The sequence below is a fragment of the Zeus faber genome (assembly GCF_960531495.2).
Source record: "Zeus faber genome assembly, chromosome: 13".
Taxonomy (NCBI): Eukaryota; Metazoa; Chordata; class Actinopteri; order Zeiformes; family Zeidae; genus Zeus; species Zeus faber.
The window spans coordinates 4,965,446-4,989,674 of NC_137198.1; the positions used below are offsets into that span (position 1 = coordinate 4,965,446).

Consider the following 24,229-nt stretch of genomic DNA (forward strand, 5'->3'; position numbering starts at 1 on the left):
CAACAAAAACAAAATCAAACACCAATTGCAACTGCATCAAACCTGACATATTAAAGCAAAAACCCTTCATAAAGCCCAATGAAAGGACAAAATGTTCAAGAATAAAACACAGACAAGTGACCTCGTTTAAGAGGTTTATTAAAATATTTTTTTTTACATAGTGTTAAATACAATCTCTCGGGAAAACAGATGTCTGAAAAGAAGCAATGAGAGGAAACGACAGGGTGAAATAAAACTGGGTTTACGACCCCACCTCAATCCTAACCAGCGCAGAACAACTCTGCATAATGACTTTAAAACCCAATGCTACTTCTACGGATCTTCAGATTGGGGGAAAAAAAAAGAAAAAAAAAAAAAAAAAAAGGAGGGACAACAAAAGCCTGCGTCCGTGGCGTGTCTGTGCAAAACAGGGAGAGGACGCGCTCTTCGAACATCGTTCATCCTTTCGTCGGAAGGGCGCACTGCACGAAGCTTGGACCCTCAAGTCTCACATTCGTTCCTATCTTCCGTCCGGGTGGTTGTGGTGCATTTCCGGCGTGTAGGTCAAGAGAACAACCATCACCCACATATGGAGGATTGCCTGTGGGGAGACATTTGGTGAAAGTGGTGTTCGGTGGTTTTAGGAACCCAAATGCGCCTCCGTGAACTCAACGGTGAACACGGTAATACTCAATACAAGCTATACTCACAATGTACAGGATGACAAAAATTCTGGCCATAGGATATCGTCTCAGAAAGATTCCGAGTCTTATGCTGAAAACAACGACGAACAATGAACATTAGATGAGTGACAGGAAATGTCCGGAAGAGAAGGTCAAGTGCGTCAAGTTGTGAAGTGTCCGCTTTAGGTGTTACCTAAAGCGGTCGATGGTGCTGGCTGCCTTGCGTACTTTGCCGTACACGCCGGGGCTGTCCTGGTCACTGAACAACACCGGTGTGCTCCTCTGACGCGGCCCTGAAAAGTACACACACGTGAACAAACATCCACCCAAGAGGGGGCGGCAGCGGCAGCAGCAGCGCTGTGATGAAGTGTAGTGACACATTCACAGGAAGTCATCAGTACCTTATTTAATCCTAATAGGCCACACTCATTTTTATCTCAATCAAATGCATTTTTATGCGAGTTGAGTTAGGCACTTGAATTTCCCTGTATATGAAATGTGCTTTTACAAATAAGCTTGTTCTTACCTTTAAATTCCCAGCAACAATTAAGGGGGGAAATGTTTAGACATTAATAAAGTCCCAGCTTAGATTATTGATTTTATTTTTTTTTGATTTTCTGCATTAACAATTAAAAGAAGAGCTCCTTCTATAACCTAGCAGGGATGCAATATATAATAACAAGATGGAAAGAAAACAATAGATTGACCACAGCGGATCCTTATGATTCAAATTGTTAAAAATGTTGACAGTTCTGTCAGTTTGTCAATGGATTTTAATAAAACTTGTGACGGTTTAATACTTCCTTATCAGCTCACACGGGCAAAGGGAAAAATTAATCTGGACGGTAATCTCCTGCGTACCTGGTCCCTCCAAGCTGGCCATATTGATGGCCGGCCCGCTGCTCTGGGCGCTCTTGAGCTGCAGCTCCAGGCGCTCCAGCTGGAAGACCAGGGAGCTCTTCTCGGTGCCCAGAGCCTCCAGCATCGTCTGCTTCTGGATCAGCGTCTCCGTCAGCTGGTGCAGCCGGCCCTCCAGCTCCGTCTGGCTGCTGCTGCTGAGGGCCTTGTTGGTCAGCTGGCAAGCGGAGCAGCGACAGGGCGGAGGTGAGAGACAGACCCGCCCCCCGCGTCCGGCGGGATATTACCCCGCTCTCGCCGGGCGAGCTACCTGGTTCCTGAGCTTCTGGATGTCGTCCTCGCGGTCCTTGATGCGGCTCTGCAGGCTGGCTTTGGCACGGTGGCTTTCCTCCTCCAAGTACTGCATCTCCTGAAGAGGAACAAAAATAATAAATACAGGGTAGGAATTAAAAAAAATAAAAATAAAAATCTCCGACCAATTTTTGAGATTATTTCCCAGAAATGCAGCTCTGGGAAGCGATTAACGACATCCCATAATTCTAAAGCTTGTCGTTTGTGTAAAAGTCGGCATCGAGAAAAGGTCCTCGTGGATCTCTCGCTCACCTGTTTGCAGCGCTCCGCCTCGGCCTCGGCTTCCTGTTTGGCTCGGTTCTGCAGGGCCTGGTGCTCCTGGAGCTCCAGCTGCTGCTCCCGCCACGCCTCCGCCTCTGCCATGGCCTGGTTCTCCAGGTCCTGCAGGGCAAGAGAAACAACCTCACCCGTGGAACCGACGCCGGCGCGCCCGCCTCAGCCTTCCCGGCTCGGCCACTCATTCACCCGGGTCGCGGAGCCAGCCTGTCTGACCCGCGCTCCGCAGCTGCCGTCTCCCCCCACCTGGACTTCCACGCGCAGCGCCTGCACCTGGCCCTGGAGCTTCTGGACTTCATCCCTTTGCATCTCCTTGTCGTGTCGCAGCTCCTCCAGCTCCAGCGCGGTGCCTCCGCCGCTGTCCAGGGCCTCCAGACCAGAGCCCTCCTTCAGGCTGCTGATCAGCTTCTCTTTGGACTGGAGACGCAGAGAGAAGTGAAGCTAAACGTTTCCCACAACTGACGCGGCCGAATCGTAGACGTTACTGGCCTACGGAGCGCGACTGACCTGGAGGATGCGCGAGGCTTTGTGCTTGTAGTCCTGCAGCTCCTGCTTCACACTCTCGGCGGCGGCTCTGGCACTTTTCATTTGGTGCTGCAGGTCCTCGGCCCTGTGTCTTTCTTCCGCCGCCCTGCGCTCCGTGCTGGTCACCGTCTCGGCCAGGGTCTGCCTCTCCCCCTCCGCTTTGGAAAGGCGGACGGCGTACTCACTCTGTCGAAAAACCCAAGGCACACGACCATCAGTAGAGCTAGACATTTCCACTCTGCTAAATTTACCAGGAACAGATGAAGAGGGCTTAAACACAGAACCTCCTCTCGACACGCAACACGCTATCCGGGTCAAGGTTCGACCGATCTAAGCGCTGGGTGCTGCGACTGAACCGCCAACGCCGTAGAATTCAGATGAAACTTCCTTCTCGTCTTCGTACCTGCATCTGTCTGTAGTTGTCCTGCTCTCTCCTCAGGGCCAGTTCGGCGTCTCGCAGCCGCTCCTGCAGCGTCTCCAGAGCTTGGGACTGCATGCTGCTGCCCTCCGTCTGGTCCTGGAGGATTCTGTACGTTGTGATAAATAAAAAATAAAGAAAAACATCAGCACCAACCCGACGCTCATCGCTACTTCAAAAAAGTCGGCCTGTCGTGTACCTCGACTTCTCATTCTGTGCCTCCTCCAGAGCGACGCTGCGAGTGTTCAGCAGCTGATCGGCCTCGTCCAGTCGTATTTTCAGGACGGCCAGTTGACCGTCCTTCGCAGAGAGGGATTCTGTGAGGTCGTCGACTTGCGAGCGGAGCTCCCTGACGGTTCTGTCTGTGCGCGACTGGTCCGAATTCCATCTGTCTGCACGGAGACGTGCCTGGGTGAGCTCTAAGGGTTTAGGGTAGAGACTTGTTCAGATACTGGAGATTAAGGCGGAAAAAAGGATTTTTGCTTTTTTTTCGGAACCCCTTCCCACCGGAGCACGTACCCTCCTGCATGTCTTTCGCTCTCTGGATGAGCGAGGCCATCTCCTGGTTGAGGGAGGCGACCTCATTGCGCAGAAGTTGGTTCTCCAGCCGCAAACTGGACAGCAGCTGGCTCTGGGACTCCTCTGCGGGAGGAGGCTCTGGTTTGGACTCCTGAGGGGCGGCTAAGCCTGAGTCTGAACTCTCGGGTGTTTCTTTGGAGTGCGAGGGGTGTCAGGCAGGTCAACAAAAACAGAGGGAGACATTTTACCGAGAGAGACATCAGTAGTACGACTGAAGCTTTGCGTAAAGAACGGGACAAAATAACAGAGAGAGGGTGTGGCCGTGTACATCCTAGAGCCACGTTATCCTTTTTGAAAAAGGGTGGGGAGGTGGAGTTAAAATACAGATCTGCTTTTGTCAACATGGTTTCAGAAAGTGGGAAATATCTCCAAACGTCCCAACTAAAGAATGTTGACGACCAGTGAGAAGACCCTGAATAGTTAATTACTTAGCACTTAGCACTACCTAGCAGTATTTTTTGTTACACTAATGTCTCTGTCGCAATGTAGCTTGAATGTTATTCTCCCTTGTAAGTCGCTTTGGATAAAAGCCTCTGCTAAATGATTAAATGTAATGTAAATGTAAATAGTTATTTCCCGCTCTCAAAAACCCATTGACTTCCTACCTTGGCTCTGATCCCTCGCAGAAAAGTCTTCCGATGTCTTCAGGCTGTGAGTGGACAGCGAGCTGAGGCTGGAGGCCCGGGACAGGCCTCGGGCGGAGGGGGGCGTGGAGGGCGCTGAGGGGAAAGTGCTTGTGGCGGCGGGGGCAGGTGGACTTTGGACCTCGGTGACCGGCGCCGGCACCTTCAGAAGGTCTCTCCTCCCGTCCTTCCTGTCGCTGGCAGCAGGGTCCGGGCTGTTGAGGAAGTCAAACAGCATGTCGTCGTCCACGTCCTGCTCGCTCTTCTTGCGCCTCACAAAGTTGGAGGAGGCTCTGGCTGAGCTGGGGGGGGCGGCGGCGGGCGGGCCGGCCGTGCCCGTCAGCAGGGTGGCGGCGTGGGAGCGCTTGATGTTACCGGCTGCCGCAGTGATGAAGCTTGCCGCATCGTGGGAAGAGTGATACGGCTGCTGTGGGACGGTGCTGTCAGTGTTGTACCCGGAGGGGGCTGCGGATTCTGCTCCGTAGGGAGATGAGAAGGAGGATGCTCTGTCCTGGTTCTTGGTCAGTGCCACCGCAGCTCCTTGGTCCACTTTGTTTAGGAAGTCTTCGGCTTTCCCAGCCAAACCAGCAAACCAGGCCATTTTGCAACCTGGTGGGAGAGACAATTCTTATTGTCGCGCCTTATTATTGTTCTGTGCAGCTAGCAGGCTAACCATTCAACCAAACAGGACGAATGCTAGCTAACCATAACCTTAGGAATTAATTCAGTCACTATATCCAGTTGATATTTGCAGGGTGAATATTGTGCTATTCCGATTAACTTCTCTGCCAGATCCTGGGTAGATGACCAGGTGATTCGGGGACGCACTAGACCTGGCCGTCAAGCTAACAGGCTAGCTTAGCAAGCTGCTCACAGCGGCGCACACGTCGACCTACCGGGACTGAAGCGGCGAAGTAAGTCCAACAAATCTCAGGCTGCTCTGCTATCGGCTGGGTTTCAACACCGACCGGGCACCGAGCTCGACGCTGTTCGCCGAGACGCTGTCGAATGTCATCGTCCGTCAAACGGGATCCTGTTGATCTGCACAATACGTGGACCAGGAAGCTGCGCCCGAAGGACCCCACAACAGAGTGGCCTCAGTGAAGCCCGATCAAAAATCATCCAATGAGATTCCGCAAAATGAACTAACCCTAATAATAATAATAATATTACAGTTAGATTAACCTGCAAACGCACATAGGAATATTTCACTACAACAATGGATAATCTCTGCAGACTGCCTTATTGCAAGAGACTTCTGAGATGTAACGTTTCGATGCAAGTGCAATACGAAGGTCTTTTACAACCTGTAATTTAATCCGAATTCGGCACAAAACTGAAATATTCACCTTTGAAATTGAAAGACTCACGGACGACGACAACGTATGAAACAGTGCCTTTTTATTTTTGCCGCACTCACTCCAAAATGCATATTTACATGGCATGCCACATCAATACAGGAACTGACAATGGACACAGTCGAGTACAGTTAGAATCTTCTCCGGGACTTAAGGGCACGGAACTTAGATTTATGAAACAACCAACCAAGAGATAATAGAAACAGAGCAACGCTTTTAATCACCCATAGAAAAAGCTTCTTCTTAAATCAGTGTTTTATTGAAAGACTTAAAAAGTGACAAAACCGCCAGTTGACATGTATACAACCAGCTATGAGCCACAACTGTCACTTCTCGCCGCGCCGACACCGAGGACTGAACGAGCGGAGGTCAGGCCGCGGGGGCTTTGATCGTGGGTTTGCACCGAGGAAAAAAGGACGGCGCACCGGTACCGACCCGGGATGCGCGGCGCACGTGGGCGCCCTGGGTTTCAAAACAGTGGTGAGTCATGAGTTTTTCGGGAGGAAAAGCGGCTCGGCTCCGTCGAGGGGGTTCGGTTCCGGTCACGTCAAAGTGAATCACCGACTCCGGTCGTAAAACGCAAGTGTCCTTGTTCAAAGTAAGAGTCCAACAAGCGCTGCGTCCTTCCAAAAAAAAAAAGAAAAAAAAAAAGAAAAAGAAAACTAAAAAACAAAACAACAGGACACGAAAAGGAGTGAACGCCAGACGGTCTGAATGAGGGTAGAGAAGTTAAATTAATAAACTTAAAATAATGACAAAAATACATTTTACTGTATGAGTTTGCATGTAATGTGTATAAAAAAAAAAAAACACTAAAAAAAAAAACAACAATCCAACAAATAAACGTGGAGCTTTCTTCCAAGAGAGATCCGTTGAGAAACGTGGTGTCTTTGAATCAGTATTTCCTCTTTGTTGGGATGAACAGTCACACACACACACACACACACACACACACACACACACACACACACACACACACACACACACACACACACACACACACACACACACACACACACACACACACACACACACACACACGGTTTCTGAATGAGATGCGATCAGATCAGCCCCCTCCTCTTCTTGTAGTCCTCCAGGTTGAGTGACCTGCGGGGGGCGCCGTCCTTCACAGGAAGTGCATTGGAACTCACCGCCAGAGACTTGGCCTCTGCAACCAAGAGGGGGAAACAACGTTAGCGGCCGCTCGGCCCCCGACCGGCCCGCGGGCCGGCGCGCGCCCGCGTCCCGGCGACGGCCTCACCTGCGTTGGGCACCTGCAGGTCGATCTTGACGTCGAAATCGTGGACTTTGAAGAGGTCCTCCGAGAGGTCGCTGGACGCTTTGGGGCCGTCTTTGTCTTTCTGGCCACCCGGCGCCTGCGGCGGAGCGGAGGAGAAGTGAACGGCAGACACGTTTAAATGCGGCGCTCGCTCGTCTTCCCTTTCTTCAATTCTGAGCGCATCGTTTCCGTCGCCCGCTCGGCGTTTCCTTACTGGAGAGAATCAGGTCGTGCTTCCCCCTTCTTCCCACCGAGAAATTAAAATCCAAACATTCTGATATTTTCAAACCGACGTCCCAAAGAGCCCGGTCGTGCATTGTACATGACTAACCGGTTTCCTGACAATTTTCAGATTTTTTAAATAGTGTTTCTATTCACCCCTTTTCCAATGGGGTGAGAAATCTACCTCAAAGACGAACGACGACGTGACAGAGTAAACACAAATGTTTGATTTAGAGTGTAAATATGATGACGCCCTGTTTGTCAAATGTGCGCATTGATTAGAAACGACTCAAGCGTTACCGCCTGAACACGGAATGAAGACAAGACTTCAGGTACACAAAGGAGAAACGTCGGCGCAGTCAAGTCCCTCCGACAAACACGTCTGGTACCGTAGAGGGCAGATGTAAAAAGATAGACGTTCTAAGAATTAAAAAAATGAAATAAAAAAAGCTGACACTATTTAGAAGAAGAAAAAAAAAGTGTAAGGAAAAGTGGAAAAACAACTTGACACAGTGCTGATCCTAAGAAATCCTTAAAATTAATAAACAATTCAACTTTAGAAATTACATCCATCATGGACTAGCGTAGCGCCACACACACACACACACACACACACACACACACACACACACACACACACACACACACACACACACACACACACACACACACACACACACACACACACACACACACACACACCAGTTTGTTATCTGCAGAGTTGGGGTCTTGAAGCCCTGAAGATCCTGAGCCGTACTTCTGGTTTAGGTGAGCGAGGATAGCTGCGTGGACAGACGGGTCTCTGGCCTGCAGAGCAGACAGGACAGATCCAAACAGTCCAAAAACAAAAAAAGCACTACTACTACTACTACTACTACTACTACTACTACTACTACCTACAAATGACTGTGGAGTAATAATTTACTCCACAAACTAAATGTCATCAAAACCTGAAAGGAACCTTACGTTAGACACCATGGTGGGCTTGCACTGCCTCCGTGTGAAAGGGTCCATTTGTTGGTTCTTGGCGTTCTGTCCCTCCGCCTGTGGAGGTGAAAAGGACGGAGCAGAGGGTCAGAGGGTCAGAGGGACTCCACCCATCGGCGCCCACGCCGCGGAGGGCTCGCACTGGAGTTGAGGCGGCGCGGCGCGACTCACCACGAGAGCCTTTTCAGACTCCACGATGTTCCAACTCCTGTTCCTCTGGTTGATGTAGCTGGACGGTGCCACCAGGATGGAGGGAGGCGGACAGCGGTGAAGACATCCACCCAACGGAAACAGGTCAAAATCAATAATGCAGGAGAGACACGGATTGTGGGATGGTAGCTCAGGCGGTAGAGCTGGTGGTCTAGTGATCTAAAGGTTGCTGGTTCGATCCCAGGCTCCTCCTGCTAGCATGCTGTAGTGTCCTTGAGCAAGACACTTAACCCCTAATTGCTCCTGATGGCTGCGTCCGTCGGTGTTTGAACAATTGTAAGTCGCTTTGGATAAAAGCGTCTGATAAATGACTAAATGTAATATGTAATGGATTGAAAAATCAACGGCCAAAGAACGATCGAGATCCTTCGGCCTCGGTAAAAATTGATGACCCAAAAACCAAAATGGAGGCCGGGTCAAGTTTATTTATAGCCCTTAACCAATAAAGCTTTAATATTTAATATTTTAAATATTTTTTGGTACTTTTTCCCACAGAAATTCTGTAACGGTTTGAAAATACAACTCCTGGATGTCGGAATTAAATCATGGAATTGAAATTGTATTATTTAAAATTGGTCTTGAGGTGGGATTTCACTCTTGACACACGGCGCAAACAGAGTCTTGGGCTGCAAATCCAGACAATAATATTGTAACAAGAAACAAATATTGAACATGAAAGGGGAGCTCCATGCCGGGGTTCGCTCCTTCACGCTCCTCACGTCGGACAAAGCGCAGTCGCACCGACCTGATGGCGGAGATGTTCTTGGTCCTCTGGCGGTCCAGAGCCTCCGCCCGCTCCTCCAGCTCGTTGAGCTTGTCCTGGATCACCTTCACCTTGTCCCCCTCGCCGCTCTCCTCCGCCATGGCCTTTGGGCAAACACCAAAAAGGGTTAGCCCGGTGGAAGGCGGGGCGGCCGTGTTCCGCTCCGCGCGCGCACGCGCATCGCGGCTCTATCACTTGTGATCTAAACACTTGGAACATGGAGGACCTTGTCCTTGAGGAGCTGGGTTTTCTTCATGGCGTAGTTCGGCGGTGCCTTTCGGAACCTGTCTTTCTCTTTGACGATCTGCGCAAAAACAAACAAAAAAATAATAAAGTCAAGTTTCCACGGTTCCCACTCCGAATGCATTGACGATGGCTTTTCCCGCGACCGACATCAGAAGTCCCCTGCTAAAATGAATCAAGAAATCAATAACAAGGACAAACAGAATCCCACGACGTTCCCTTTCCAGGCCAGGGAAAGTCATGGAATTCCGTTTGTCTCTCCTTGTCGTTTCAGAGATCTGACGACCCGGAGGCACCCTGCTGTTTGTGTTCATGGAGAATGACTGAGATGACGAGAGTCAGAAAGAAAGAAAGGGGGGGAAACTCACATCCTCTATGTCTTTGTCGTTAAACTTGTAGTTCATCGCCTCTTTGATGGATTGCTCTTTTTTGGTGATTTCATCCAGAGTGGGGACCTGCATCCCAGCGACAATCATCTGCAGCAGAGAACAGCAACACATGGAAACATCCCCGTTCATCAACTACTGCCCAAGGAATTCCCTTTCATCACCGTTTTGATGAGCAATAACGTGTTTTCGTGACGGAGGAAGGAAATAACTGAAATCAGGGCACCAGGTCATTTTATTTAGGATTTTTTTTTAATGCCAAATTAAGCGAAATTTGGACTGATTTTGAGGTAAATTTGTTTTTTGGGGGGACATCAGTTATGTGTGTGTTCATCCCGTTGCAAAAATAAATAAAAATAAAATCCAGGTAGCTCTGATCCTGAAGTGCATCCAAATATTGTATATTTGTGCCTTCTTTCAATTCATTTAAAAAAAAGTAATAATAATAATAATAAAATAACATTTTAGACTTCAAAACAACGATTGCGAGACTTTGAGACAATCCGCAGATCACAGAGTTCCTCCGGTCAACTTACGGCCTCCTTCCACTTCATGAACTCGTTTTCTGTGAACTCCTGATTGGACACAAACTCCAGTCTGAAGACTCGCGTGTCGCCGCCGTGCCTGAGGGGGGACGGAGGAAAGCGGGTGCCGCGTCAAACGAGCGGGCGGAGCAACGGGAACACCATCCCCGCGTGTGTGCGTTTGGATCTGAGACTCCCCACCTTAACTGGAGCCCCTTGTTCGTCCTGGTGGAGCCCAGCTGGTAAACCTTTGCCGTTTCCACCACGTCCACTATCTCCGCCACCTTTCGGGAAAGACGACGGGCGGGAAGTCACAATGGGCCGACAAACAGTCGCGCCGCGGATTTGCGCTCAGCATGAAAGACATTGCTTTGGGAACCCGAGCTCACCCGGTAAACCGGTTTGCTGCTGCTGTTGCCGATGCCTATCCTGACGAAGCAGCCGGTGACCGTCTTGGCGAAGAAGGGCATGTGGCACCAGCGCTCCAGCTTGTGTCTGGACAGACGGACCCTGTTTAGCTCGTCAGGTAACGACACGGGTTGGGACTTGGGCGGAGTGTCTTCTTTCCTGCAGCCACAACGGGGATGAGAGGGATTTTTACAGAAACGACGCGTAAACAACATTTGGATAGTTGGTTCGTTTTCACGAGGCACGGACCGGTTACTTATTGACCGATAGAGACCCCCGTGTTCTGCTGACACGCGTGTTCAAGTCACTTCAAGAGCAGCGATTCAAAACCAATGATTCAGGGGAGATTATTGATTTTAACAGTCTGAAAATGTCCCTAAACTACCGTGAGCATTATTTATTACTTGAGAATTGCTTGGAAAGATTCAAGACTAATAATTCAGGAGAAATAACGATTACAAATAATTGGCTGAGGAACGATCGTGATCCTTCAAGGTCTAAATTGATGACCCATGAAATGAAGCGTAATATTTATTTATATTTTATGCATCTGGCGTGTTTTTATTTTTATTACCATTTGATTAATGTAAAGCACGTTGAGTTGCATGTATGAAAGGTGCTGAATAAAAAAAAGGTTATTATTAATATTATTATTATTGGATAGAATTAGAAAGCTAGTTCAAGTTCAAATCCACTTCTCCCCTTGAGGCATCTAACTTCCATACATCAAATCGGCCATCCTGCCATCAGATATTTGTTTCGTGAATATTTAGTGGGGTTCTGAAAGTTGGTGTTGACAGGGACACTCACTCGTCGTCGTCGTAGGAGGAGCGTGAACTCCGGTCGCTCTTCACAGACGACTTGTCGTCGTCTTCCTCCTCCTCCTCCTCGTCGTCAGAGTAGACCTCGCTGGTCTTCAGGGGCTGGCGCTTGGCCAGCAACTCGGCTGCTCGACAAACAGGGGAGAGGTCACGACAAACAGGGGAGAGGTCACGCGCTTCCAGCGGACAAGGCGACAGACACAAAGCGGCGGCGTCAACACGAACCTGTTCTGTTTTTCTTCTTCTCGCGTTCTGCTTTCAGCTCCTCCATGGCCTGAGACTTCTTATCCAGCTTCTCGTCACGTTTGGATCGCCTCTCCTTGTTGTGGGACATGACCTAAAGCCATTTGAGACACAAATGTCAAGCTTGCAACTCGTTGCCAAAAATATAAAAAAACAAATAAATAAAATAAAAGATGCACATCTTTTTCCATCCACATATGTCCAGCTTTGTTTCCAGTGGAACAACAAAAAATTAAAAAATAAATACAAAAAATACATGAAAAAAAATTAATAATAATATTAGTTTTTTTTAAAGCTGCTACTAGACCTTCGCTTCTTCTAGAAGATGTAAGACATACTTTCAAGGCAGGTGACTGTTCTTCAGATACTGATTATAAAAGGTCTATAATCTAAATAAATTAATTCATCCGAAACACAAAGTCAGACGAACACGCTCTCCCAAGACAAATGTATCAGGCGACGTCTTGTGCTGGGACCTTGGTCGAAATCTATCGATTATATATCCATGATTATATATCTACTGTATTATTTTACGTGCCGGTGAGACGGGACTCACCACTTGTGTGTCTGGAACCTGAGACAGCTTCCTCTTCTCTTGCTCTTCCTCCTGCTTCTTCTTCTTCTCCTCCTTCTCCTTCTTTTTGGCCGTCTTCAATTTCTTTTTGATTTCAAACCTGTCCAAGTCAAAGAGGGGGTCACAACGTTTATATCAAATTAGTGCTGGGCAGTATGACCAAAATGTACCACAGTATTTTTTGAGAGTCGGTTTCACGGTGTATATCATGGTTTTATTTATTTTTTGCATGACTGAGCCTTCATATAAGTTCATAGTGTCAGGAGTACATGGAATATAAAAACATTTGAATGTCATAATAAGGTATACTGAAGGCTTTGATTGCTATTGGGTTTGCTTGGCCCGACAAAATGATACAATGTGGGAAGGAATCAGCATGAAACAGTTGCAAAATGCAAACAATTAATATTGTGCAAACCTGCAACGTAGTAAAAACAGAACTAAAAAATAAATACATTTTATTCATAAATAGATATTTTCTAGGGTAACGCTAGGGTCACACCGCCGGCAGCGCGAAGCCGAGCAGCTTTGGTCTGGTCGCCGTGCGGTCACACCGCCGGCCACGGGGGCTTCTGTGCACCTGGCGTTAGTGGGCGTGTCGGCTCAAAATCGGCTGCAAACATTTTGAAACCTTACTCCTTTCCCGTATTTAAGATACATCATATAGATCGATTGTGCATGTCTACTTATTTTTAATTAAAATGGTGAAGTTTGTTTACTTGGCTAAAAAAACCCAAAAAACAGATAATCAGATAAATAAAAGATAATCTCGACATCTGTCCCTTAAAATAAAGAGTTGTCCTGGTTGAAGAAACATAAAATGACATGTTCCTGACTTGATCGATAGTTTAGGTGAAGTTTTTCAATTTAAAAAAATAGCAACAACGCAGTGGCCCGAGCGTCAATTTTCCAAGGAACAGCGCCATTGAGAGCGTATCTTCCCTCCTATTGGCTATCGATATCCCGGCGCTGCTCATTTGCTTGTCGCCGTGAGCTCGTCGCTCGGCCGCCTGCTTTTCCTGTCGTATGCAGTGCCTCGGGCAAATGCCTCTGACCCTTTGGCTTCACTGTTCCACTGGCGCTACTGCTTGACAACCGTAGTCGCGTACACTCTTGGTATTCCAACATGTTTTCTGCTGAGGTGACGGAGTAAAGTCGCTGGTGGCAACAACAGTGGCTGCACAAGCTTTGCAGCAAACTTTTGTTTTGTGGTCTGGGAAGGCAGGTGGCGAAAAAAAAAAATCCCCACGCTCATTATGACATCTATAAAGAGAGAATTTGCATACATGATTTGGAACTCAGAAATGCAGATGCTAAACAGCAATGTAGCACATGCTTTGCTACTGTCGACAGGCGAACGAACCCTCCCGTATCAACAGCATCTGAACCTCTATCCACCGGCGGCTGCAATGAACCCGCCTCCTCCTTCCCCGAGAAAAAAAATTCAGAAAATTAGACGCACAGTCACTGCCGCCACACCAGGGTACAGGATAGGTGCCGTGTCCGCTAAAAATCGATTCAAATACCGTGACACAATTTGATCTGATCAACCACAACAACTTGGAGGACATTACACAACCCCTCAAATCCCCCTCCCGCTGCCTTGATATTCTGCCGATGGGCTTTACCAAAAATCGTTCAAATTGCACGGCCTCAGATCTTTGACAAGTTGTCAACACGTCTCTTCTCTCAGGTTTCTGCCCGCAGGCCCTGAAAGCATCAAGCCGCTCTTAAAAAAAGAACAATCACCTCACTAATAAACTAGAAAAGGCTGTATCATCAAACCTCCCGTTTTTAAGTTAAATCATTGAAAAGGCATTTTTTTCCCCACAGCTGAACAATTTCTGGGCACTACACAACTGATGTCTTCCAATCAGGATTTCGACAACACCACAGCACTAAGAGTGCTCTTGTCAAGGTCTTCCATGGCATCCATCTAAACACAGACAGTGGCAGAATTTCGGTCTGTGTGAATTTCGGTTCGGTCTGTGTCAAATGCTTGACCACAACATATTACTAGACCGACTGGAAAAACTGGGTGGGACTTTCTGGCACAGTACTAAACTGGTTTAAATCCTACTTAAAAGACAGGGACTACTTTGTGGCTATAGGTAATTACACATCTGACCAAGGCTCCATTCTGGAGCCTCTTCTGTTTGATATGATTATTGATTATTATTTTATTATATATTATTATCTACATGCTCCCACTGGCTCAGATTATGGAAAACGTCAAAATAGGTTACCATAATTACGCAGATGACACACTAATTAACATAACCATAACACCAGATGTCTATAGTCCAATACAATCACTGAGCAAGTGCATTGAACAAATCAACGATTGGATGTGCCAGAACTTTCGCCGATTAAGGACAAAACTGAAGTAATGTTTTTTGGGGCCAAGGAAGAACGACTAAAAGTCAGCCCTCGGCGACAATCGGTCATGTTAGACGGCACAAACCAAGCCAGAAGTGTTCGCCATAGACTCTGACCTAAATTTCGACATCCACATTAAAACAATTACAGAGTCAGCCTACTACCTTAAAAAAAAATAATGTCCATGCACTCATCCTTAGTCGACTAGACGACTGTAACGCTGTCGTTACAGGTGCCCCTAAAAGATGGATCAGACAGCTGCAGGTGATTCAGAACGCTGCTGCTCGGGTCCTCATGAGGACCAAGAAAGTGGATCATATCACTCCAGTTCTCACACCTTTACACCGGCTTCCTGTCTGTCAAAGCATTGATTTCAAAATACTACTGGTGGTTTGTAAAGCACTGAATGGTTCAGGGCCAAATTACATTTCTGATCTTCTGCTGCGTTATGAGCCATCCAGACCTCTCAGGTCGTCAGGGACAGGTCTGCTTTCTGTCCCCGGTGTCAAAACTCAACATGGAAAGCGCAGGGTTCAGTTTTTAATGCACCTCATATCGGGAACAAACTCCCAGACAACTGCAGGTCTGCTGCACCTCTCAACTCTTTTAAATCAAGGCTTAAGACTTTTGTCCGCCGCCGCTTTTTACTAATCCAAATATTAATTTCTTGCACTGCGCTGTCACTTTTATGACTCGATTTTATGCATCCTCTGCATATTATTTCTTGACTTTATAATGTGTTCTTTCATTTTACAACATGTTTCTTTTGCACTTCACCATTATGCTTCTGATGTTTTATGTACTATATGCATGTATATGTATTGTATGCACTTTGAATTGCCATTGTCGTTGAAAGCGTTGAAATGTGAATACTAGTGCTTCGTGCGGGCTCTATTATAAGTGCTTTGGCCTATCTGGAACAGCGATATCAGATAACTGAAAGATCTCCAAACCGGTTTTCTGGGGCTAGGATATCGCCTTGTGGAGGAGAAACGCTATTGTGAGAATAGACGAAGGAAAATATTTCCAGACCAGTTCTCCAGGGCTAGGATATAGTCTTCAAGGTAGGTAAAACGCTATTAGGGCAATAGGCAAAATAATTGTTAACAAAGAGTAAAACAAGGTTTCTTTGATTCACTTCTTGCACTGTAACTTTTATGCATTCTATGTATTCCATTTTTTTCTATTCTATGTCCTTTTATAATGTTTATTTTGCACTTTGTCTTCATGCTCTTGAAGCTTTACGTAAAAGGACTTTGAATTACATTGTTGAAATGTTGTATATAAATAAACTTGCCTACGTCTCATTATTATTATTTTTAAACCAAATAAAACTTCCAAACAGCAGACACAGCTCCTCTCTTGGGCACAAGTTCTTCTGGTGCATGATCTCTGCCTCTGGTCTCCCTTTCTTCATCCTCCATCTCTCCTTTGTGTTCTTGAATGTAACATTACCGTAGCGACGGAGCCTCTTCCAGCTGCAGCAGACTGTTATGCTACCTGGCTAGCTAGCGAGCTGTACCCAGCATGCCGTTCAGCAATATTATTTTGTAAATGTACAACTATTAGTGCGACAAATTGTTGTGCCATAGTGTTTTGATGGTGTTGTCAAAGAGTTACAGTAGTTGTGGGTTATTAATTTGTTGTGTTATAAATGTATAGCCTTTAGTAAGAAGGGTGCGCAGTTAATTGCGATTGTGGCGCCGCCCCTCGCGCAGGTGCTCCTTGTCTATTGCACACATTTTTACATTTTTTTTCCGTTTCATATCATATGACGGCCAAAAAACTCATCGACAGTGATCTCAGACGACCGCGATGCACTCGTGGATGTAAAAGAAAATCCCTGAAAGAACACCGGCGGAGATTTTACGCGCCAACACACTCAGCAAGGAAAACAACGACAATGGAGCCGCTGTTCCACGAGCGGGCCCACGGAGGAAGCACCGCGTTAAAAGAGGCTGCATTCGGGTCAGAATGAGGATACAACCTTACCTTCCTCTGATGCATGTGAACACCAGGAAAGCTGCGGGCCCAGACGGCATATCCGGACGAGTACTGAAGACCTGTGCTAACCAGCTAGCCCCTGTGCTCACCACGATATTCAATGTCTCCCTGACCGAGTCGGTGGTCCCGTCCTGCTTCAAGAGGTCCACCGTCGTTCCTGTCCCGAAGATCGCCTCTACTACCGTCCGGTGGCCCTCACCTCGGTGGTCATGAAGTGCTTCGAGAGGCTGATTAAGGATTACATCAGCCCCTCCCTCCCCCGCACCATCGACCCGCTGCAGTTTGCATACCAGCCGAACAGATCCACGGACGACACAGGTACTGCAAACCACGCTCATGCACCTTGATGGCCGGAAGGGGGCCTATGTGAGATTGTAGTTCATAGACTATAGTTCAGCTTTCAATACCATAGTCGCCACCAGATTGGCTGTCAAGCTGGGGGAGCTCGGACTGAACACTTCGCTGTGTGCCTGGATCGTGGACTTCCTCTCAGCCCGGCCCCAGGTGGCCAGGGTGGGGAGGCACATGTCCAGCTCGTGCCCTCAGCCCCATACTGTACTCCCTGTGCACACATGACTGTGTGGCCAGGTCCAGCTCCAACACCATCAAGTTTAGTGAGGACACAGTCGTGGTGGGCCTGATCAACGACGATGATGAGAAGGCGTACCGCAAGGAGGTGGCTGACCTGTCACTTTGGTGCCAGGACAACATCCTCCTCCTGAACGTCAGCAAAACTAAGGAGCTGATTGTGGACTTTAGGAGAGGATTACAACCAAGGACGCGTGCGCGCGCTGTTGGACTTCCACCTCAGGCAGCTGAAGAAAATCAGAGTCTCGGTGAGGATCCTCAAGTCCTTCTACTGTGGAGCAGTGGAGAGCATCCTGACATCACTACCTGGTTTGGGAACTGTTCTGCTCAGGACAGGCGGGCCCTGCAGAGGGTGGTGTGTTCAGCCCAACACACCACTGGAACTACCCTCCCCTCCCAGCAGGACTTATACACCAGGTGGTATAGTGGCAGAGCCTGTAGGATCATGAAGCATCCTCACCACCCCAACAACGGACTGTTCCAGCTGCTGCGGTCGGGCAAGAGCCTCCGCAGTCACACAGCGAGAACAGAGGGATTGAGACAGAGTTTCTTCCCACAAGCAATAAGAACTGTCAACGCTGACCTCACCAGGGGTCCTAACAAAAAGCACTGAGACACTCACATAGGCCCCAGTGTACTGTATGTAGCATACTGTACTGCAAGTTACTGTATTACTGCACTGGGTTACTGCATACTGTGCTGTATTGCTGTTCTGTTCGGTGTTACTGTATTGCTGTGTCCTACTGTTGTATACTGTACTGTATAGCTCCACACACACACACACACACACACACACACACACACACACACACACACACACACACCCTCAGCCGCTTCCATATACATAACTCTATTCCCTTTATTTCTATTTTGTACGCCCACTCTCTATTACCGTTTTGAGTCTTATTTTATATTATTCTATTTACTAACTGCATTACGTTTTAGGAATCAGTTAGTTCACTTAGCTAGGTAGAAATTAGGTTAGCTTGAACCTCTTGAATCTTGAATAGGGGTCTCCTCTCAATACACTGTAGCGTTCTTCGTTGCAAACATTATATATTTTGGAGCCTACTGAATACTTACAGCAATAGTTTCAGCTATGCACTGGTATGGCGGCATATGAAAAATTCATATCTAACGGAAAATTAAAACCGGTATAAGGATGAAACGGTATACCGCCCAGCAATAAAACAAATGATATCAACTTTCATCCATTTTCATGTGGCAGCATAAAATCACATACATCCAACTCAAAGTCTCAAAATTAAAATTATTTATTACAAGTTTTATTCAGCCCAAACTTGTTTTGCGGCGTTCTTGTTTTAACAGATTCTTTCCGCGCTCACCGTCTCTTGAGCACCTCTCTCTTCTCGATTCTGTTGAACAGCTCCTGCTCGCGCTCCTTCTCCGTCATCTGCTCCAGCCGAGCTCTGTCCTCCTCGTCTCCCATCAGGTCATCGCCGTAGCCGTCCCGGAACACGTCGTCCTCGGACGACGAGTCGGAGTCCGAGCTGGAGGAGGAGCTGTTGCTCTCCGAATCAGAAACCTCGCCTGGCAGAGGACGAGGGACAGTTACAAATAAAAACAAACAAACAAAGAAACAAAACCTGAAAAGATACCATTCACTGTCACAGATGTAGGTTCATTATCAATTTTTAGGGGATGGTGAAGTTATGGGGAACTGCTCAAACAGTTCTATTATCCAATAACCAGCCAAACCAATTCCATTACAGATCTTATTTCTATGACTTTTAGACTTTGAGTACATCTAGAGTCATGAACTTCAAGAACAGTTCTGCAACAACGTTCGACAAGCAAGATGTTTAAAACAGTTGTACATGAGAAGTAATACTAATAATAGATCCAGGGCTAGGGACAACATTCGTTAACCGCTGCTTGTATGACCAACACACAGGTCTGGCATCTACACGCTTCCAAGCTGAACCCAAACAGTTCGGAGACTTATTTTTCTGAGACTACGAGGTTTATTTCCTCTGCATGTAATTTATACCTTTTACTTCGAGGACATTGGGAAAAGTGATACAAAGTGAACAAAAACATTAGTTTGTGTGCTGCCCCAAGAGAGGGTGAGGGAGTCACCTAATCTGACACCTAAGAAGATTCTCAGCGGGGCTCCCTCGACACTGAACAGCCGGCTCCACACCGGCCGTCTTGTCCGGTCTCTTTGCATTGTATGTGATGTGCTGGAGACCGTCAGCCATGACGGTACATTATGATTCGACTCAGGACATTCAACTATCAGCCACAACATTAGAACCACCAACAGGTGAAGTGAATAACATTGATCACCTGGTTCCAATGGCACCTGTCAAGGGGTGGGATATATTAGGCAGCAAGTGAAGTCAGTTCTTGAAGTTGATGTGTTGGAAGCAGGAAAAATGGGCAAGCGTAAGGATCTGAGCCACTTTGACAAGGAGCACACTGGGTCAGAGCATCGCCAAAACCACAGGTCTTGTGGACTGTTCCCAGTATGCAGTGGTTACTACCTTTTCTTCTACATCATGTGGATGGGCGGGGTTAGGGTCCGATCCATGAACTTCAGAGGTCTTGTCGAGTCCACGCCTCGACCTCTCGGAGCTGTTTTGGTGGCACAAGGGGGCCCGACACTGTACAAACTATTAGTGGTGGTTTTAATGGTGTTGCGGCGGAACGGTGTAAATTGTCTTTTCCCCTCGCCCTAAGAGTAAGCTGCAAATCAATGCCGTCTGAGCTCGAAGGGATTTATTTTTTGCTGAAGAGCACTTCAGCAGGGCAAGTGTTTGCAGTCTACACCAACTGTCACCACATTTTCTACCCATGAAACCAGGGTTCCATGATGTGATTCAAATACTCAGTCTATCATGGACTCTGAAAGCACAAATCCTATGTAAGGAATACAAACAAGGCAGTCGGCTCATTACCCTCCAAAACTTTTTCCGGCAACCAAAAATGTTCTGAATATAAAACAATCAAATCCCCCACTGTGGGAATCCTGCAACGCATGCGGGGCGTCCTGCTAGCAGACTGAAGTGTCCTTCAGCGGGACACTCAACCTCCACCTGCTTCTCATGACTGCATCGCTCGGCGTATTAATAATTGTAAGTCACTTTTAACAGGCGTCTGCTAAGTGACGTAATATCAATAAATATGTCAATTTCCAAAATCCAAGTCTACACAGCTTTTTAACGTGCAAACACTCACCCTCCTCTGGTGCGGAGCTCTCAGCTGAACTGTCTCCATCAGAGCTGCCAGACGCTGCCTTGTTGACCCTCTTTTTTGTGGCATTCTTTTTGTCAGAGCCCTTCCCCGGCTTGGCCTTCTTTTTGCCTTTGGTACCACCAACAGTCCACTGGAAGGAGAACACAAAACATTATCAAGCAATTAGAATTTGTCAGAGAGATGAATAAAAGCACCTTTCCCAAATGGAACCTGTGACATTGCTGGACTGAAGGCGTTAGTTAGTCATTCCCAAACAGCCTTTGATTAAATCAGTGTGATCTTTTTCAACCTGTCCTACACCCTCCGCCCCCGGAGAATGAACGTTCTCCACCTGTTCTACCTCTCCCTGTCCATTCGCTCCCTCCGGCTCCGCGCTCCGGCGCAGCCGGCGGGCAAGCGACGCGCTTGTGCCCGATGCCGCCACACCGCAGCCCTAACTGTAAATGACACGGCTAGGGTCTGAGGGGCACTTTTAAGGAGAAAAATAATAAAATGTAAGCATATAAAGACCTGTCTCTGTAGAGATTGGACGCCTTTCAGTTTCTTGTCTTTGCAGCCTAGCTCCACAGCCCTAATCGGCCTCGCCATTCTCCCAAGTGAATTTTCTTTCTCACCGAAAACGAATCATTTTTAAAATATTTGTACAAAATAAATATTCGTAAAAACCCACTACTTGTGCTTTATTTGGATTCGGCTCCACCCCTACATTTCCGCAATGATGGTGCTTCCATCCACAGCCATAGCGGCATTTTACCCTTAATTATACGAGGTCGAGAGTCGGGAGATTTACGGAATAACTTTTACAGAACACCGAGACCGGGTTCTGTTGCCGCATGACGCCAACACGGAACATTGCCGGTAGATTTGCAGCTTTCAGCGCAAGTGGGAAAGGGGCTTCATATAACACATACTTAATGTATTGAGTTAATAAAGAAAAAAAGACTTTCTGTGGGCGAAATGATCGCTGATATAAAGACAACCTTAATCGTTTTTTAACAAAGAGTTTAGCTAATCGGTGTGATTTTCATACCTCATCATCGCTGTCAGATGTTTCAGAGTCTGTGGAGGCAGCTGGCTTGGTAACCGGCTCTTCTTGTTCCCCCGAATCAACTCTCTTTCTCTTTGCCAAAGACAAAAGCTCCTGCAAGCAAGAAGGAAGGCCGTGTTTTTCAGAGGGATCCCGCCAAAGACGTCACAGTCACACAAAACAGAGGAATAAAATCACTCCAACTCTTTCAAAGAATATGTACTGAAGAACAACACGACATGGGGTGCCAACACATCCATATCACATATTGCAAAAAATCTGATAATGTCAACATTTCATCAGCATGGCCGGTCCACCAATATTATCCCAAAAGAAGTGTATGAGTGTAATTTGGACTTTTTGCCATCACAGCGTCTTGAAAGATGCTCAAAATAAGTCATTTACTCTTCAATAACTTGGCCCGAGAGCTGTCAATTATTTAAGACTGTGATCATTTTGTAAAATTCGTCAACATTCCAGTCATGTTTCCATCCAAATGTCAAGTAATTTTGAAACCAGTGACGGAAATACAGCAAGCAAAAAAAAAAAGTCAGTTACACGTCTTTGCATCAGTTGGGTTGAGGCAAATGAAGTCTGCCTCTATTTTTAATGCGACAATGTTCAATACCAATAGACAGCTACTCTGCAATAGGTAGACATGTTTAAATACTCAATTGTATTCTGATAGTTACATAATCTAACAAAAACGTCAATTTAAATGTTAATCGCAAATATTTAACCACAATTAATCATCGACTAAAATGTCATGATCACGAGAGCCGCACTTGGACCTTTACTTAAAATACAATTCAATGATCAATGAACTGAAAACAATTTGAACATTGATAATAAGTCACAAAAACATACAAACTTTGCAGTCTGCATTTAAAACAAGAATTAGAGTTTGAGCCACAGTTCACTCAAGTTTTCGCATAAATTTCACAAAATTCCTTTGAGGGATGCACAGAGCCCAATTAAGGTTTTCGGGCCAGAAGCAGTGCTCGTGCACTCTTACTTGTACTCAAAATTTCCTATTATTATTATTATTTCTATTAGTATTTTCTGCGCATAGCATAATGGCCTACATTTGAAAGCCTCACCTACTAGTTAACATTGCAAATTTTATTTCCTTTATTTGATAGACACGGGCGACTGCTTTCGGACATAAAGTGGCGCAAATGAAGGCACCGAGGGTCCAGAGAACTACAGCGACGCTCGGCCTCCAAGCCAATTCAGAGAGGCTCTTTTTCACGTTCCACCTCCTCAACGCGCTGGGGTCAATGCAGGGCGAGCTGCTTGAAATCACAGGGAACGACCAAGAAGAACCGCCCAACCTGTGCCTCTATCTCTAACCTGTGTCTGCTAAATGACTAAATGTAAATGTCTATCGTGGCAGAAGTTATAGACGCTCGCAAAAACCTCTGACTTGGGGGTCACAGGATGTCACGTAAACCTGCAAATTACATGTAAAGCTCACAGAGGTTACTGGTGGTAGGGTTAAAAAAAAAAAGAAAAAAAAACATTTAAAAACGCTGTCATAGTTTATGGCTCAGTTGCTGCATGATTATAAAACCCAGTGTTGAATTTTAAAATGCACTTTTGAGTTTGGCCGTCGTGTTTTTTCAGCCTCACCGCATCCAGTGGCCACGACTAATTTAACTTCGCAAAACGATCGCTTGATCGACGTGGGCGCCTGGATCTGGACAGCACATAAACAAGCGAGGACCTGGGTTCGGAGCAGGCGACGCTCGGCTCGCAAGAGGCTGTTTGTCAACACCGCGGTGCGTGACGTCATTCGGGAGAAGGTTCCGCATCAATTGCGGGCGCGCGGCCACATTTGTATTAATTTGTGGGAAATAAATCAAATAAAGCGTGACAGCTGATCGGCTCTGCTTTGCACATTCAAATTTTCTTTGCGAGTGTGTCATGCTCTATTTTGTGCATTTATTGCCCAAATATTTAATTGCCCGTTGCATGGCGTGGATATAGCCGTGGAGCTGCTTGCTTGTACTGTGCGTGGAAAACAAGGAGTTCCATTGCAGCAGCATTGGCTTGCGGTGTTTTCGGGTGGATGTGACGATCTCCAGCCGCGCTGCCGGGGCACGGTGCGCAAGGTGAGCGGCGGGTGGCGGGTGTTTTTCAACAACACAACACGCCCGGGCTCGGTGTAGCCGCTACCCGCCGCTAGCCGCGGTGGCCGCGGGTCGTCGGCCGCGGCTCTGGACGCTGGAGCCGGGTCGTTCCCGCGCGCCCTCCCCTCCTCCTCCTCCCCCTGCAGCCGCCGCTGCGGTTTCGGGACCCGCGTGGACTCGGCGGCGAGCGGCGCCTCCGGGCCGGGGCCCGTGCGCTCGGCTTTCCCCGGAGGAGACGGGAGCACAATCGCCCGGGGTTGGCTCACATTAGCTCACGGCCGTCAAAGGGTGCCGACACCGAACGGGCCCGCGCTCACCGCGGACGCGGCGTCGCCGTCGCGCCCCTTACCTGGTCCAGGTTATCGTCGCTGGCACTGTCCTCGGAGTCGGAGTCGATAACAACGCGACCTTTCCGCTTCTTCACGTTCACCATGGTTAGCTTGGAGGCTAGCTGGATGCTAGCTGGGTGCTAGCTGGCTGCTAGCTGCTTCTGTGTCGTCTGAGCGTTTGAGGGTAAACCAGCGGACGTCAGCACGCACGGCGCGCAAGGAGGGGGGGGGGGCGGGGCCT

The 24,229-nt window shown here is 47.5% G+C and overlaps 2 protein-coding genes across 3 annotated transcripts; both read right to left on the bottom strand.

The window, feature by feature from the left end:
* Positions 1 to 121: 121 nt before the first annotated feature.
* On the bottom strand, positions 122 to 5,344 carry golga5 (golgin A5). 2 transcript variants are annotated; one of them, XM_080012534.1, is made up of 13 exons: positions 5,189 to 5,344; positions 4,275 to 4,901; positions 3,610 to 3,801; positions 3,290 to 3,509; positions 3,076 to 3,199; positions 2,655 to 2,858; positions 2,394 to 2,564; positions 2,124 to 2,252; positions 1,831 to 1,929; positions 1,524 to 1,737; positions 891 to 955; positions 690 to 753; positions 122 to 580 (listed from the first exon to the last, which is right to left on the bottom strand). In XM_080012534.1, exons 2-13 carry the CDS (start codon positions 4,891 to 4,893, stop codon positions 438 to 440), a joined length of 2,244 nt encoding a protein of 747 aa, XP_079868660.1. In that variant the 5' UTR covers positions 4,894 to 4,901; positions 5,189 to 5,344; the 3' UTR covers positions 122 to 437. The 2 variants fall into 2 exon arrangements, with proteins under 2 accessions (XP_079868660.1, XP_079868661.1); XM_080012535.1 differs by having other exon boundaries at positions 856 to 955.
* Positions 5,345 to 5,684: 340 nt separating this feature from the next.
* rtf1 (RTF1 homolog, Paf1/RNA polymerase II complex component) lies at positions 5,685 to 24,151 on the bottom strand. The gene is made up of 18 exons (XM_080012536.1): positions 24,009 to 24,151; positions 21,531 to 21,641; positions 20,483 to 20,630; positions 18,628 to 18,832; positions 12,293 to 12,410; positions 11,719 to 11,830; positions 11,483 to 11,618; positions 10,654 to 10,831; positions 10,466 to 10,548; positions 10,277 to 10,364; positions 9,723 to 9,830; positions 9,338 to 9,415; positions 9,094 to 9,215; positions 8,310 to 8,367; positions 8,118 to 8,195; positions 7,854 to 7,958; positions 6,912 to 7,026; positions 5,685 to 6,818 (listed from the first exon to the last, which is right to left on the bottom strand). Exons 1-18 carry the CDS (start codon positions 24,090 to 24,092, stop codon positions 6,712 to 6,714), a joined length of 2,034 nt encoding a protein of 677 aa, XP_079868662.1. The 5' UTR covers positions 24,093 to 24,151; the 3' UTR covers positions 5,685 to 6,711.
* Positions 24,152 to 24,229: the final 78 nt, after the last annotated feature.